This window comes from Acinonyx jubatus, chromosome A1 (assembly GCF_027475565.1).
Source record: "Acinonyx jubatus isolate Ajub_Pintada_27869175 chromosome A1, VMU_Ajub_asm_v1.0, whole genome shotgun sequence".
NCBI lineage: Eukaryota > Metazoa > Chordata > Mammalia > Carnivora > Felidae > Acinonyx > Acinonyx jubatus.
This window is the reverse complement of record NC_069380.1, coordinates 128,523,747-128,538,652: the sequence shown is the minus strand read 5'-3', so window position 1 is coordinate 128,538,652 and position 14,906 is coordinate 128,523,747. Positions and strand designations below refer to the sequence as shown.

Here is a 14,906-nt window from a genome sequence, read left to right as displayed (position 1 = left end):
CTTACATATATAAACTCATTTAATCTTTACAATACTCTCACTAGGAACGTATCTGCATTTTAAAAACAAGGAAATGTAGGCACAGGTAAGTCAAGTAAGATGGTCATGGTCATCAGCAAGTCACTACTAGCAATGAGATTTCAATGTAGTTCCGAAGTCTATAGTTTTTACCAAATTTCTCAACCAGAACTAGATTAGGGTAAAGGAGAGTTTAACAGTTTCCCAAATGGTCATTCTTGAAAGCAGTGATTCTAAACTGGAGGTTAGAGGTTCACTGGTATCTTTCTGCATTTAGCGTGTGTTATCTCTAATTTACCCTCAAGAATTTCAGTACTTGGTTAGAGACAACTCTAACATGCTTTATTAACCTTAATATTTTTTCCATTCATTAATTTATTAAACAAATGTTTACAGTGTTGGCTACTGTCCAAGACGAGGTTCTTTAACACTTCCATGTTAAAGGCCTAAATACTCTCAAGTCACTGTTTCTCCAGTAAGAAAGGAAAACAGAAGTAGAAACACAGGTAGCTGGAATTTGGCCTTCAGAAATCAGTAAGATACCACTCAATTTCAGAGTGAGGAAATATGTTGGTCTTGTGCACGTCCACCTAAGAAAGAGCACCACCCTGTATTTAAAGGAACAAGTCCTGGCATCCAGTGGGGCCAGCTCAAAATATGCCTTATGTTATGCCACATGCCACACACAAGGAAAGTTAGTTTACATCTTCAAGTTATTTCTTTGCTCTATAAAAAGAAAATATTCATGCCTATACCTCAGGACTGTATTAAAAATTGAATGAGATGTAAATGTTAAACATGTGGCAATATATAAAGACATACAGCATTACAGTATGTGTTCAATAATTATCTATTGCTATGGTGTTAGGACAAAACAACTACCTGTGGGCTTATTTCAAACTACCATATCAGAAATAAACAACACCTGCTAAGTGGATTTATTTCAGTTATTTATAGGATTTAGTTTATCCTAACTTATCATTAGGATACAAGTGTTCTTAAAGTTCCCTAAGACATAATGATCTAGTTTATTATTCTCACACAAAATCAATTTTAAGGCCTGCTTTACACCTTTAAAATTAAAAGTATAAAAAAAACAGGGGTGCCTGGGCATTGCGGTCAGTTAAGGGTCCAACTCTTGATTTCGGCCCAGGTCATAATCTCCCAGTTTGTGACTTTGAGCCCTGCATTGGGCGCTGCGTTGACAGTGTGGAGCCTGCTTGGGATTCTCTCTCTCGCTCTCTCCCTCTTTCTCTGTCCCTCCCCTGCTGTGCTCTCCCTCCCTCTCTAAATAAAAAAATTTTCAAATAAATAAATAAAGAGAGAGAGAGAGAATGAAAGAACGAAAGAACGAAAGAAAGAAAGAAAAAAACAAAGAAAGAGGTAATGCCAAACTCCACAATGACAAGGGGTAAAAACAAAAAAAACTGATAGTGTTGTTTAACGTCCAAATCAAAGGATTTTATATTTGCTTTATGGAAATGAAAGTTTTAACAAAGTGTGTAAACTATAACAAAATGACTTTAGCTATGCAAAGAGAAAAAAGAAATTGCAAGCTTCTTTAGAGATAATGCACAATAAGTAACAACAAATTATGTAACATTCTTTTGAATTACCAGGAGGATACTTTATAAAGTGCTACTGACATAATTTTACACGTTGACCTTATACAAAAAAGAGGACCTAAAATAAGTAATAAAATCTGATTATAAAAAAATGAAAATTCAGACAAAAGTGACATAAATTATGAAATGAACATGACCAAGTTGAAGTGAAGTGCCCACCGCTCCCATTCACATCTTTTTTAGATCTAGACCAACACTTGTCCCATCACGGTCTACTAACAAAATTAGCACACACATATATATAATACAACACTGCCCAGCAACATGCAGCAATACCAACGGCCAAAGATAGTGCTAATATTGTGATGCTTTAAAGAAACAAAAGTATTAAAAAGCATTTCCTCACCTATTATCAGATGGCAGAAGAGAAAGCAAAGCCAAAGCTGAAAGTTTTCTTCTTTCAGGCTGCGTAATGTTGTCCATTCGATCAACCCACATTTCAATCATATTTCCCAAAAGCTGATCCATCTGAAAAAAAGAGCAGGAGGCATCTTAAAATAGATGAAATGCTATTTACCTGCGGAGCACTACTGTTAAAGGCTAAGACCTCACAAGGTGTGGTTAAAGTTCAATTCCAGCAAATGACAGAACTGAAATACAAGAATTTGGGGCAAGCCTGGAGCTGGAAAGGAATAATTTGAGCAAACCTGAAAATGACTCTCATTAATCTTGAGAGCCAACTTATTCCGAGATCTAAATAGATTTAGATTTTAGTAATTTCATTTAATAAATCACCAATCCAATACACTCCTGGCGCACTAAAAAAGTACACTCATTTTTCAAAATTGTCAACTTGTACTTAGGTTATAGTTATTCACTTGGGTGATTAGATGTTTAAATATTTAAAGTGTAATTTGCTGGACTGATTTGTTGCTACTTTTAGAGGAAAGGATAGGTTGTAACCTCAACCTGCAGTATTTCAAAGAAAAATAAATCAGTTTCCAGGACATTTATATGCTACATTAAAAATAATCAACATAATACAGAATTGCTAAGTGTGCTGGTTAATTGTACCTTTCAACTCCGCCAGGCTAAGGTGTCCAATTGTCTGGTCAAATACTAGTCTAGATGTTACTGTCAAAGCAGTTTATAGATATGATTAACATGTACCAAGAGTTGACTTTAAAGAAAAGAGAGATTACCCTAGATAATGTGGATTGGGCCTCATTCAATCAGGGGAATTTCCCCTTAAGAGCAAAACTTAAGGTTTCCCAGAAAAGAAGAAATCCTGCCTCAAGACTATAACCCAGAAATCCTATTTCAATTTTCAGCCTTTCCTAAAAAATTAGGACTCGCCAGCGCCTACAATCAAGTGAGCCAATTCCTTAGAATCACTCCCTCCCTGCCTCCTCCCCCTCCATTCTCTCATATTCTCTCTCATCCTTGTGTGTGTGATGTGTATACATGCACACACATCTCTCTCCACACAAAAGATTCTCTTTTTTCTGGAGAACGTTGACTCAAAGTGTTAGAACCTATCAAGGAAAACACAACCAACTGTATTGATCATAGTGACTGAAAGTCAATCTCAGGGTTTGCTTATAAACACTTGTCCACTTATAGTACTTTTGAAAAAATGCAATTACTATCAACATCTCTACTTCATGGATTTGGGGAATATAAAATCAACCTTAAGTTCCCACAATGTTCTTCTTATATGCCTCTACATGTTTTCCTAGAAATACTTCAACTTTGTACAAGTAATAAACAGTCAAGGAAACACATGTTCAAGACAATTACTTATATGAGTTCTGCTAACTGTGTGCTGCATCCTAGGATGCAATGAAGTCACAAAAGGCTTATAATTATTCAGAGACACAGAGAAATATCTGTCAGATACCACAAGAATTCTTTATGATGACTTTCTATCTTTGGGAAGTACTACTCAGAAATCCAGGTAAAACAAAATGAAGTTGCAGGTGTCCAATCTGACTCCAAAGTTTGAGAATCTGAGTGGTGTCCAATAAGCATACATATTCCATTAGTAAGTAATTGTGGCAATTTAAGAATGAAATAAATATATTATTCTTTCTTTAGACTTATATATTGTTTTTCAGTTAACTACTAAATTATTAGGACTAAAGTACATATTAAGCTGCATGGAGCCAACCAGTTAATAAAAGAAACCATGAGATATTTTTATTTCTTCTGGCTTATGAGCACGTGAAAATATTATAGATCCGCTAAGGGCGCCATGAACCATGACAATTTGGTAACTTCTGATATATATCACTTGTCTTCAAGTCACATTTAATTTGGAAACAAATGGTAGAGAGGCTCTCTAGACTTCCTACAATTAATACCTAGTAAGCAAGATTTAAAAAATAAACCATAACCATTGTAAAAGCAAATATCAAGTTAACATTGAAATGTAATGTATACAACTAAAACTACAATAAAGTATCTGGTTGGAATAAGGATGCAATCAGCAAAGACAGATGTCTCCATAGTCTATACATTTATTTCCTTGATTACAAAAATAATAACAGCACAAAACAGTGAATGTGTGGGGACTTAAATAAACAATTCGAACACAGGGGCTCAGCAAGCTTTTTCTGTAAAGGGACAGTTAGTAAATATTTAAGGCTTTGTGGGCCTTATTGTCTCAGTCATAAATATTCAACTCTCAACATTAGTCATAAACAATATGTAAAGAAATGCACATGGATGTATTCCTGTACAAAATTTTGGAAAACTTTCATGTGTCAGTAAACACTACTATTCTTTTTTCAACCATTAAGAAATATAAAGCCCATTCTTTTTCTTTGTTTATTTGTTTATTTTCAGAGAGAAAGAGAGACAGTGTAAGCAGGAGAAAGACAGAAAGGCAGAAAGAATCCCAAGCAGGCTCTGAGCTGTCAGCACAGAGCCTGACATGTGGCTCAATCCCACGAACCGTGAGATCATGACCTGAATCGAATCCAAGAGTTGGATGCTTAACCAACTAAGCCACCCAGTTCATAGACATCCCTATAAAAACCATCCTTAACTCACAGACTTTACAATAACAAGCAGCAGACTGAATCTGGGCCATAAGCCATACATAGTCTGCTGACCCTGTGAACACATGAATAGAGCCAAAACAAGGATGAAGCAAAAAAAGTGTGTGAGGTCAAAATTTAAGGAGGTGCTCACTCTCAGCACCTCACTTGCCTCACCCAAACCTGGCCCTGATGATAAATGCATAGTTCCCAATACTATAGGAATACCTAAGAAAGACCCAACTAAAGCTTAGGAGACTAAGGCAAAGTTACCTAGAGGAGCTTAGTTGTTTTTTTTTTTTTTTTAAGTTTATTTATTTTGAGATAGAGAGTGTGAGCTGGGGAAGGGCAGAGAGAGAGAGAGAGAGAGAGAGAGAGAGAGAGAGAGAGAGAGAAAATCCCAAGCAGGTTCCACAATGTTAACACAGACCTCAGCGTGGAGCTCAAACCCATGAACTGTGAGATCAGAATCTAAGCTCAAACCAAGAGGTGAATGCTTAACCAAATGAACCACCCAGGAACCCCTAGAAGATTTTAGTTTTAAGGCAGAAGGAAACAAGATGAAGAATCAAGCTTAAGGAAGGTGAGAGACTGGGACAGGGTGTTTAAGGGAGAGGGAATGAAGAGCCTGTAGGCAAGTACTCTGGAGCAAGAGGAAGGTAAGTGCTCTCAAGAAAGTGAAAAGTGATCTGCGCAGTGAATAGCTGATCACGAAGTTCCAAAATGAGGCTAAGGGATGAGGCTAAAGGAGTCAAGAACTAGATTATGGTAAGCTTTTGTAGGCAAACCTATCCTGGAAGCATATGGACATTTTGTTTTCATAATGCAGTATTATCAATTAGTACTGAACGTAGGCATTTGTTGGACTCCCCCCTCCCCTAAATCCCACAATGAAAGTAAAGAAATATAAAAAGCAAAGGATTAATCCCATAGAGTCCAAGAGGAGAAACTACACTGGGTAAAGACAGCAACAGTGTTTTGAGGATGGCCGGTGCATGAAACAATCTTAAGTGACTGGGCAGAACAGCAAAGCCTGAAACCAAGCTGCCTGCCAAGGAAATAACAATAATGTAAACAGATGTGGTCCTCAGAATCCTGCAATCATCATGCCTCAAAGAAGGCAGAGGTGACGCACAGAGCTCAAAACAGGAAAACTGGCTGAGAATCTGTATAAGAAACAATCAGAACCTTGTAGATCCCCTTTCCCACTCCTGAAATAATTCAGAGACACAAAATCTGAACAATTAAAATCAGAGAAGCTCCAACTCAAGAAACCAAGAACAGAGGAAGGCAAGGTGAGGTATAAATTAAAGTCAGAGAATTTAAATGAAAATCTAGATGCTGAATGGTGAAACATTCTCACCTGCAAAGCCCTTCCCCCACCCTGACTTCCACAACAGTTGTTCATACTAAAAGAGAGGCTATGCCTCAGGAGAAGAAAAAAAAAACAAAAAACCCCACCTACAAATACTGTGACTTTCTAGTAAATTTCCCTAGACCACGCAATATCCCCAAAGTTCTAAGCTCTAAATTAGGTGATGAGTCTAAAAAGTTTTCATCATTCATTCAATATAAACAAGTAACCCTGAGAGACTTCGCACAACAAATGCTTAGAAGAAAAAGTACTCTAATGGTGGCTTCTGCAATAAACCCAGCTCCTTCCCAAAGTTACGAAATCATTCTTAGTTTAACTTGGCCTACTCTACTATCTCATACTGTTCTCAAGAGTTGAGAAGAGACAACCTATCTCCAAAACCCTTGCTTGCTTCAAAGCTATCTGGATTTACTGGAATTCATTTGCCTAGCCCTAATTAATTCCTGCATGTATTTTTGATGTTCTTCAAAACTGTGCTTAGAGTCAAAAGCAGCCATCTGAACTGGAATACTTTTTTATTCACTTCCATTCCCTTCGTCTCTATGCTCAAACATGATGGCTTGACATGTTTTTGTTGAATTCTTTGAGGAAAAACAAATGTCCTCTTCGTCATGAAAAATGAAAAGAGAAAAGATAAGAAGTGTTCCATAAAAGGCTTACGCTCTAAATACCAGGAATGAAAGAAGTCTGAACCAATAATAACAGCTCTTTCCTCAATCTTTCACACTGTCAACGGGCTCCAACAGTCCCAGCAATAGCCACTGTTTGTGATTTCTCTTTAATATGAAATTTAACACCGTGGAGGTGGCCTTTTCTTCTCATCTATTTTCTTTAAATGATGATTATTTAAGATAACATGGAAACATAGATAGGAAATTACAGAAAATTTTCTGTATGACTTTTTAATGCACGACGTTAAAAACAAAACAAAACAAAACAAAAAACACAGTAAAAAAGCTTCCCCACGTTGGATTTGACAATGATTTCTCGAATATGGCAGAAAGGCATAGGCAATAAAAGGAAAAGAAAGGCAAACTGGACTTCGTGAAAACTAAAAAATTTTGTGTAGCAAAAGTATCAGCAAAGTAACAAGGCAACCCACAGAACAGGATAAAATATTTGCAAATCATTTATCTGGAATTAATTAATATCTAGAACACATAATATCTAGGAATTAATATCTAGAACATATAAATAATTCCTCAAACTCAACAACAAAACACAATCTGATTGAATGAAGGGCAAAGAACTTGACTAGACATTTCTTCAAAGAAGAAAAACACAAATGGGCAATGAGCATAAGAAGAGACAGTCTACATCACTATTCATCAGTCTACATCACTATTCATTCACAAACACACGGAGATACCACCTCACACACATTAAGGTGAACACTCTCAAAACAACAACAACAACAAAACAGAAACAACAAGTGTTGGCAAACACTGGAACCCGTGTGCACGGTGGGCAAGAATTTGAAATGGCACAGCTGCTGGGGAAAAGAGTATGGTGGTTCCTCACAAAATTAAAAATAGAATTACCATATGACCCGGGGATTCCACTTCAGGATACCAATCCAAAAGAAGTGAAAACAGTGACTTCGAGAGGTAAGTGTAAAGCCATGTTCATAGTAGCTTTATTCACAGTAGCTAAATTGTGGAAGTAACCCAAGCATGAACAGATAAGCAAAATGTGGCATATACATACATTGGAATATCTTTCAGCCTTAAAAAGAAAGTAAAATCTGACCTATGTTACAACAAGGAAATTATGTCAGTAATGTAAGTTAGTCACAAAAAGGCAAATACTTTATGATTCCATTTACATGAGGTACTTAAGAGTAGTCAAAATCACAGGCATAGAAAGTGTAATGGTGGTTGCCAGCAGCTAGGAGAGTTATGGTTTAACGGGTGTAGAGGTTCAAGTTTTATAAGACTTGAAGAGTTATAAAGATGGATGGTGCTGATGACTGTACAACATTATGAATATATTTAATACCACTGAACGATACACTTAAAAATCACTGAAGGTAAATTTTATATGTGTTTTATCACACACAAAAAAGGAAAAAAATGTAACATAGTAGACAGCTCTCTTCTCACAGCACAATGAACACATCTCTAACATAGTGCTCATACGATTGCTGTGAAATTACCCATTTAACTATTCTCTCCCTTAAGATTACTCTAAGCTTGTCAAAACAAATGTCTCCAGTGTGTAGTGTACAAGTGTCTGATCCAGGATGGATAGGAGGCAGTGTAGAGTGTTCACTGAGAGATGAGGCTCCAAAGATAGGTTAGCTGGAATATACACAGAAACTCCATCACTTACTAGCTGTGTAAAATTAGGCAAGCTCGTAAATTTACAAAAGCCTCGGATTTCTTATATGAGAGATGGAAATAAAAATACTATTATTTCAATAGGTTGTTGTAAGGATTTAATATAATACATGACACTTATATTGTTGTTAAATATACTGTTATTTAAAAAATCACTCAACAAATTTTGCTAAACTGAACTAAATAAACTCCTTTAACTGTTTTAATATTATCCCATCACAGCTAAATTTAATGAAGGTAATGAAAAATCTTACATATCTATTCATCTAAACAAAGGCTAGGAGTTCTAACGATATTTAGATATTATCTAGTGATAATATCTAAATGAAATTTTAGAAAAGTCATATACATTCTCAAATTTGCACTTCCTTGATCTAGATTTCCTTTAAGTGGAAATAACACATCTGTTATTCTTTGTTTTATTTCACAGAGATTTTACAATATGGCCTCCATTCTAAAGACATCGTTCAAGTACTTTTCCACCTTCTGGATCTTACAAATGTGAAAAGATTAAGGACCTAAAACACAAAAACCATATTTTAACATAATGTATATAGTCTCAAGTAACCAACTCACTTAAGAACCTTATTCCATACTTGCCCTGGTGGCTGGTTTCAGTTACAGTATTTTTTTAGTAAGCTTTTGCTGATAACCTTATTTCCCACAATAATTACGAAGGAAACTCACTGCATGACATTGCAAGACAGCAAATAATTTTATGTCAAGTATTTCTGCTTCAAGTATGAATAAATAAAAACTGCAACCATAAACAAACCAAAATTCCATCCTATGGCTAAGCAGAATACAAGTGCCTATTATGAAGAGAACAAGGGTAAATTTCAGTTGCCATTCACAGATTCCTTTTTCTTTCTTCAAAATTACAGGTATAATGTAAGTTATTAAAAATTTTAAATATAAAATTTTAAATACTACAAGACTTTTATAGAATTATTTCACCAAATTATTTCCAATCCTTATTTGAATAAAGACTGAATTTCTTTAATTTAACTAAACTGATTCCTACCTCTTGATTAAATTTATGTGCCATCTCATTAAGAAGCGAAGAAAAAAAACTAGTATTTTGTAGCAGGACTCGACCCATAACGCCAAGATATGTTGACATCACGACAGGATACCTCTGTAAAAATAAACGACAGCACACATAAAATTATGTCAGGAGTATAGGTAGGAGTCAAAATTAGGTAGGAGTATAAATAAGAACAATTACGGACACAGTAACAGTCAACAGGGATATACGATAACATTCTACATCAAAATCCCTTCTTTAGGATAAAGTGCCAGTATTATCTGAGTTTGAAGTAACTTACTAAATATATGTCATACAAGGTCAAATAAATGTGTTACATATATGTTATATGGATTATAAACAGATACACAGAAAGAATATTTACCGATGGCTTATTTATTCCTACTACTGTGAATACTCCAAAAGTACATAGTTACATGGATCAACTTAAAAGAGTGACTTCAAAAAAAGAAGCATTATTTGCATATATTTAATAAGTGCTACAACTAGCACTGTTCTTTTCCATTCCTCTATTTCAAATCTTTGTGGATGAATACACATGCATATGAATAAGAGACATACGTTTAAAAAAAAAAAAAACGCTATACTTTGTGGAGAAGGAAAATGCAAAGTTGGATAACTACCCTGAAAATTACTTGATATACTTCAAAACACTCCAATTATAAGAAAAGGTCTCTGTTTATCTGTAATAATAAAGAAAAAGTATTTTTCCAATGAAGAAGGAAAATAAAAGTAGATGGCTCAGGCAGTTAAGCATCCGACTCTTGGTTTTCGCTCAGATCATGATCTTGCAGCTCCGTGGGCTTGAGCCCCACGTCAGGCTCTGTGCTGGCCCCTCTGTCTCTGCCCCTCCCCCACTCATGCTCGCTCTCTCTCTCTCTCTCTCTCTCTCTCACACATAAATGCATACATACATACATACATAAAACTTAAAGAAAAAAAGTAGAATCCTAGAGTCCAATACTACTACTCTTAGAAGCTTAAGGAAAATCTTACCTCTCCTTCTATAATACCTCTGAAAACACAGGGTAGAATTGGTTGAAACATCTGTGGACCTAATACTGGGTTCACTTTAAGGGCGTTTTCCACAACCTAAAAATCAGAAAGACATACTGGTAATACTTAATAATGCAAGTAACTGCTTCATGCAAATACAGGTAAAGAAAACAATGAATTGAAGAACACACACTAAATCTCAGAATACACAAACACATGACATATTCAATATTCCAACACTAGATGCACTTTTACAATCCATTAAAAATCGATTTGATAAAAAAAGTGATATAAGGTGTATAATATATAGACATAGCTATACATACCACATAGAATAATTAATCACATTCTAATAACAGGTATCATTCTGTTAATGTATCACATTTGCATTATAAAAAACCCTTACAAAATGTCACACCAACAGAGGCAGCAAAAGGCATTTCATAAGTGTTTGCTTTTTTGTAGTAATTAAGACAGTACGGCACTGGCACAACAACAGACACATAAATCAGTGGAACAGAACAGAGAGCACAGAAATAAACCCATAATTATATGGTCAATTAATCTTCAAAAAAGGAGGCAAGAGTATGCAATGGGAAAAAGACTGTCTCTTCAACAAATGGTACTGGGAAAACTCAACAGCTACATGCAAAAGAATGAAACTGGATCATTTTCTTATACCATATACAGAAACAAACTCAAAATGGACTAAAGACCTAAATGTGAGATCCAAAACGATAAAATTCCTGGAAGAAACATAGGCAGTAATGTCTTAGACGTCTGCTGTACAAACACTTGAGTCTCCTTTGGTGAGGGAAACAAAAGCAAAATGCAAGCATTGGAACTACACCAAAATAAAAAGGTTTTGCACAGCAAAGGAAACCATCAACAACAAAAAGACAATCTACCAAGTGTAAGAAGATAATTGCAAATAATGTATCTGAAACGGGATTAATATCCAAGACATATAAAGAACTTAGACAATGCAATACCACCACCCCCAAAAAACAAATAATCTGATTAAAATGAGATGACAAATAGGTATTTTTCCAAAGAAGACATATACATTGCCAACAGACACATGAAAAGATGTTCAGTATCACTCATCATCAGGGAAATAAAAATTAAAACCAAAATGAGGCATCATGTCACACCCAAAAAATGGCTAAAATAACTGAGGATGTGGGGAAAAAGGAACCCTGTTGCACTGTTGGTGGGATTGCAAACAGGTGCAGCCGTGTGGAAAACAGTATGGAGCGACCTCAAACAATTATAACTAGAAGTACCTTATGATTCAGTAACCCATTACTAGCTATTTATCCAAAGAAAATGAAAACACTAATTCAAAAAGACATACGCTTTATTCTATGTTTATTCTAGCATTATCTCCAGTAGCCAAGATACGGAAGCAACTCAAGTGGCCATCCACAGATGAAAAGATAAAAAGGATGTGGTACAGATATACAACGGAATATTACTCAGCCATAAAAAAGAATGAACTCTTGCCATTTGCAACAACATAGATGGATCTAGAGGGTATTATGCTATATGACAAAAGTCAGTGAGAGAAAGACAAACACCATATGATTGCACTCGTGTGGAATTTATGCAACAAAATAGTTTACAAAGAAAAAAAGAGACAAGCCAAAAAAACAGTCTTAAATACAGAGAACTGGTGGTTACCAGAGGTGGTAGGTGGGAAGGTGTGTGATATAGAGTGAAGGGGATTAAGAGTACACTTTTCATGCTGAGAACGGAGTCATGTGCAGAACTACTAGATCATTATATTACATACCTAAATAATGTATGTTAATTATTTTTAAAAGTATTGGCTTTTAAGCGAGGAAAGGGAAGTTAATAAAAACTATACTCACTCTCCAAAGGTGAATCCACCTTCCAAGTTTATCAATAAATTAGACAAAAAAGGCTTGTTGCATACATACTGTATATTTATTAAGTGAGAAATAATCTTATTTCATTTATAATATAATTATGTAAGTTACCAATCATCAACACTGATTGTTGCAGGTGAAAATTTTGAAGTGTGAGTGAAATGGGTTCCCTCTATAACAAAGATAGGTAGCATGAAATTCAAAGTAGAGTGAGATTTTTTGTTTGTTTATTTTTGTTATATTTTTTAGGGAGCAAGAAGGGCAATAGTCAGGAAGCAGCAATGAGGACCAAGAAGGAATTTCCCATGCTTATAGCACCACTGCTGGAGAGGTAAGAATGAAACCAGACACCATTTAAGAGGTTTGTGGGCAGGTACTAGACTCAAGGCAGAGCCAAGCTGCCCTTAAAACTTGTAGCATTATTTCTCAAGCGTGATGACTGACATTCTGAGTGGGATAAGGATTTACTGTTCAGGACTACTCCATGCATTGAGGGGCTTTTAGCATCTCTGGTTTCTGTTCATTATCTGCCAAGAGCATACTCCAAACACGATCACAATCAAATATATCTCCATGCACTTTGAAACATTGTCAGGATAAGCAAATAATACCCATGGATGCTCTAATTTTGAGCAAGAAGTAAAGGGAATGTCCAAAGAAAAGTTTAAAAATACAAAAACTCTGTGGGCCAAGCAATATTCTATCTACTAAGAAATATAGGATAAAAGATATCACAGCTCCTGATTAAAAGCAACCAGAGATGAAATTCTGAAGATAATTCAATCTAACCACAATAAAGTGTTTTTTAAAAAAGAGAGAGAGATTTGGAATAAGATGGGGAAATATGTAGATAAACTAGTAAACTGAGAGAATCTCAGAGGTAGATGCTACCACCAAGTCTCTACTTTAGCTATGAATGGAAAAAAAATCATTTGCTGATGTTAGACAAACATTTAACTTCATTCCCTCCTGATACTCTGCTATAATTACAGTACAAGGATTTTAAAGGGAGGGGGCATAATTGTAAAAGGACCACAGGATGAGAGATGAACACTGGAAGACACAAAGAAGAAATTAAAAAAGTAAGTGACTTATCAGGTCACAAAGAGCTAAAAACCTAAGGTTGCAATGGACAGAGTGGAGAAGCAACTTAATTTACACCATCTATCTTCTTGCTACCTCTCATCAAAACCCACAGAAATTAGCAGAATCTCCTTTGGAAAACAGAGTATAGAAAAAGCTAAAACTAAGACTGACTGAAAGTCTATTTATGGAACAGATTGCCCAATATTCCCAAATCTGCACATCTGGACAACTGACCATCTCTCTCCCCAGGGAAGATAGTGTATTATCTTGAAAGGCTCTAAAAGAGTTTCCAGACTAGGAGACCCCAGTAGTGCCTAGTACAATGAATTAAAATCAACTGACATCAAGGCACATCATTGTAAAATTTCGGGATACCGGGAACAAGAATCAGCTACAAGCCTGGGGCAGAAGAGGAAGGCCGGGGAGTGAGGATAGCTCTGGAAGAGACTTCATCAAGAAAATTAAAGTAATAAAATACCTGATGGGTCAAAGCATCTGAATGTATTGAGCAGAAACTACTGGCAAAGAAAGTAGTGCATATAAAAAATTACACCAAAAAAATTATTAACTCCAAAGATTATAGAAGCGTGTGCAGAAAAGGAGTAATCATCACACATTTAGATCGTTATGATTTTCAAAGTATAAATTCACTTAAATCTATCATTCACTACAAACCAGCCGTCAGTATGCGTTTTCTTTATATATAAAGACAGTTACTATTGTATAAAGGACCCACAAATATTTCAGGACTAAAATGGAATCTTTGTATTCAAAAAGGTTAGGAACCATAGCTATGGAAGATGAGGTTGTTTCTGAAAAATTATGTACCAAAATGCTATTATGAGACTTGGAGCAGGGATTGTGAAACAGAATCAAGAGAAAATTTAAAAAACAGAACTGATAAGATTTAGAAAACCAATTGAACAGTTAACCAAAGGTGAAAAAGTCTGGAATTAACCCTAGTTTTCATGTTTGACCAATGGTACAATTGTGGTCCTGCTAATAATAATGAGGTTTTATTGTGGACATGATGAACCTCAGAAGTGAAAATCCATGGAACGGTCCTTTTTAACTTCCACACATGACATTTCACAGTCCACTTTCCAAGTAAGATAAAGCAGTTTTGACTTAAAAGCCACAGAGCTAAAATTATGACTATTTCCACTGAAGAAGGCACCTCTATAAACCTAGGATCAAAATCCTTCCGAACATTTTGATCAGCAGCACTGCCTTCCATTCTAAAAAAAATTTGAAAAATCCATCTAATGATTTCAGAGGTAATAAACAATTCTGTATATATCAAGTGAAATGCAGGTACACACGGATGGCCAAACAGAAGAAAATAACTCTAAAGACAACTAAAGTAATCAAAGATACTTTAAAATAAGGTAATATACAGATATTAATAGAATTTAAATCATAACTTACTCTTCTTAGGAGGGGAATCATTATGTTCTTAGGAGGGGAATCATTATGTTCTCAGGAATTCTAGCTTGTGTGATGTGTTTTAATCAGTGCAGTTTTATTCTGATGCTCAAACTGTCCC

At 35.4% G+C, this 14,906-nt stretch overlaps 1 protein-coding gene across 5 annotated transcripts in view; it reads right to left on the bottom strand.

The window, feature by feature from the left end:
* The window catches only part of IPO11 (importin 11), a 203,759-nt gene that overhangs the window by 66,379 nt on the left and 122,474 nt on the right, over positions 1–14,906 (bottom strand). For all 5 annotated transcript variants that reach the window (XM_053223347.1, XM_027041178.2, XM_053223350.1 and 2 more), the window contains 3 exons: positions 10,383–10,478; positions 9,363–9,476; positions 1,990–2,111 (listed from right to left, as the gene is read on the bottom strand). In XM_053223347.1, coding sequence (XP_053079322.1) covers positions 1,990–2,111; positions 9,363–9,476; positions 10,383–10,478 — 332 coding nt within the window. The remainder of the gene's footprint in view (positions 1–1,989; positions 2,112–9,362; positions 9,477–10,382; positions 10,479–14,906) is intronic.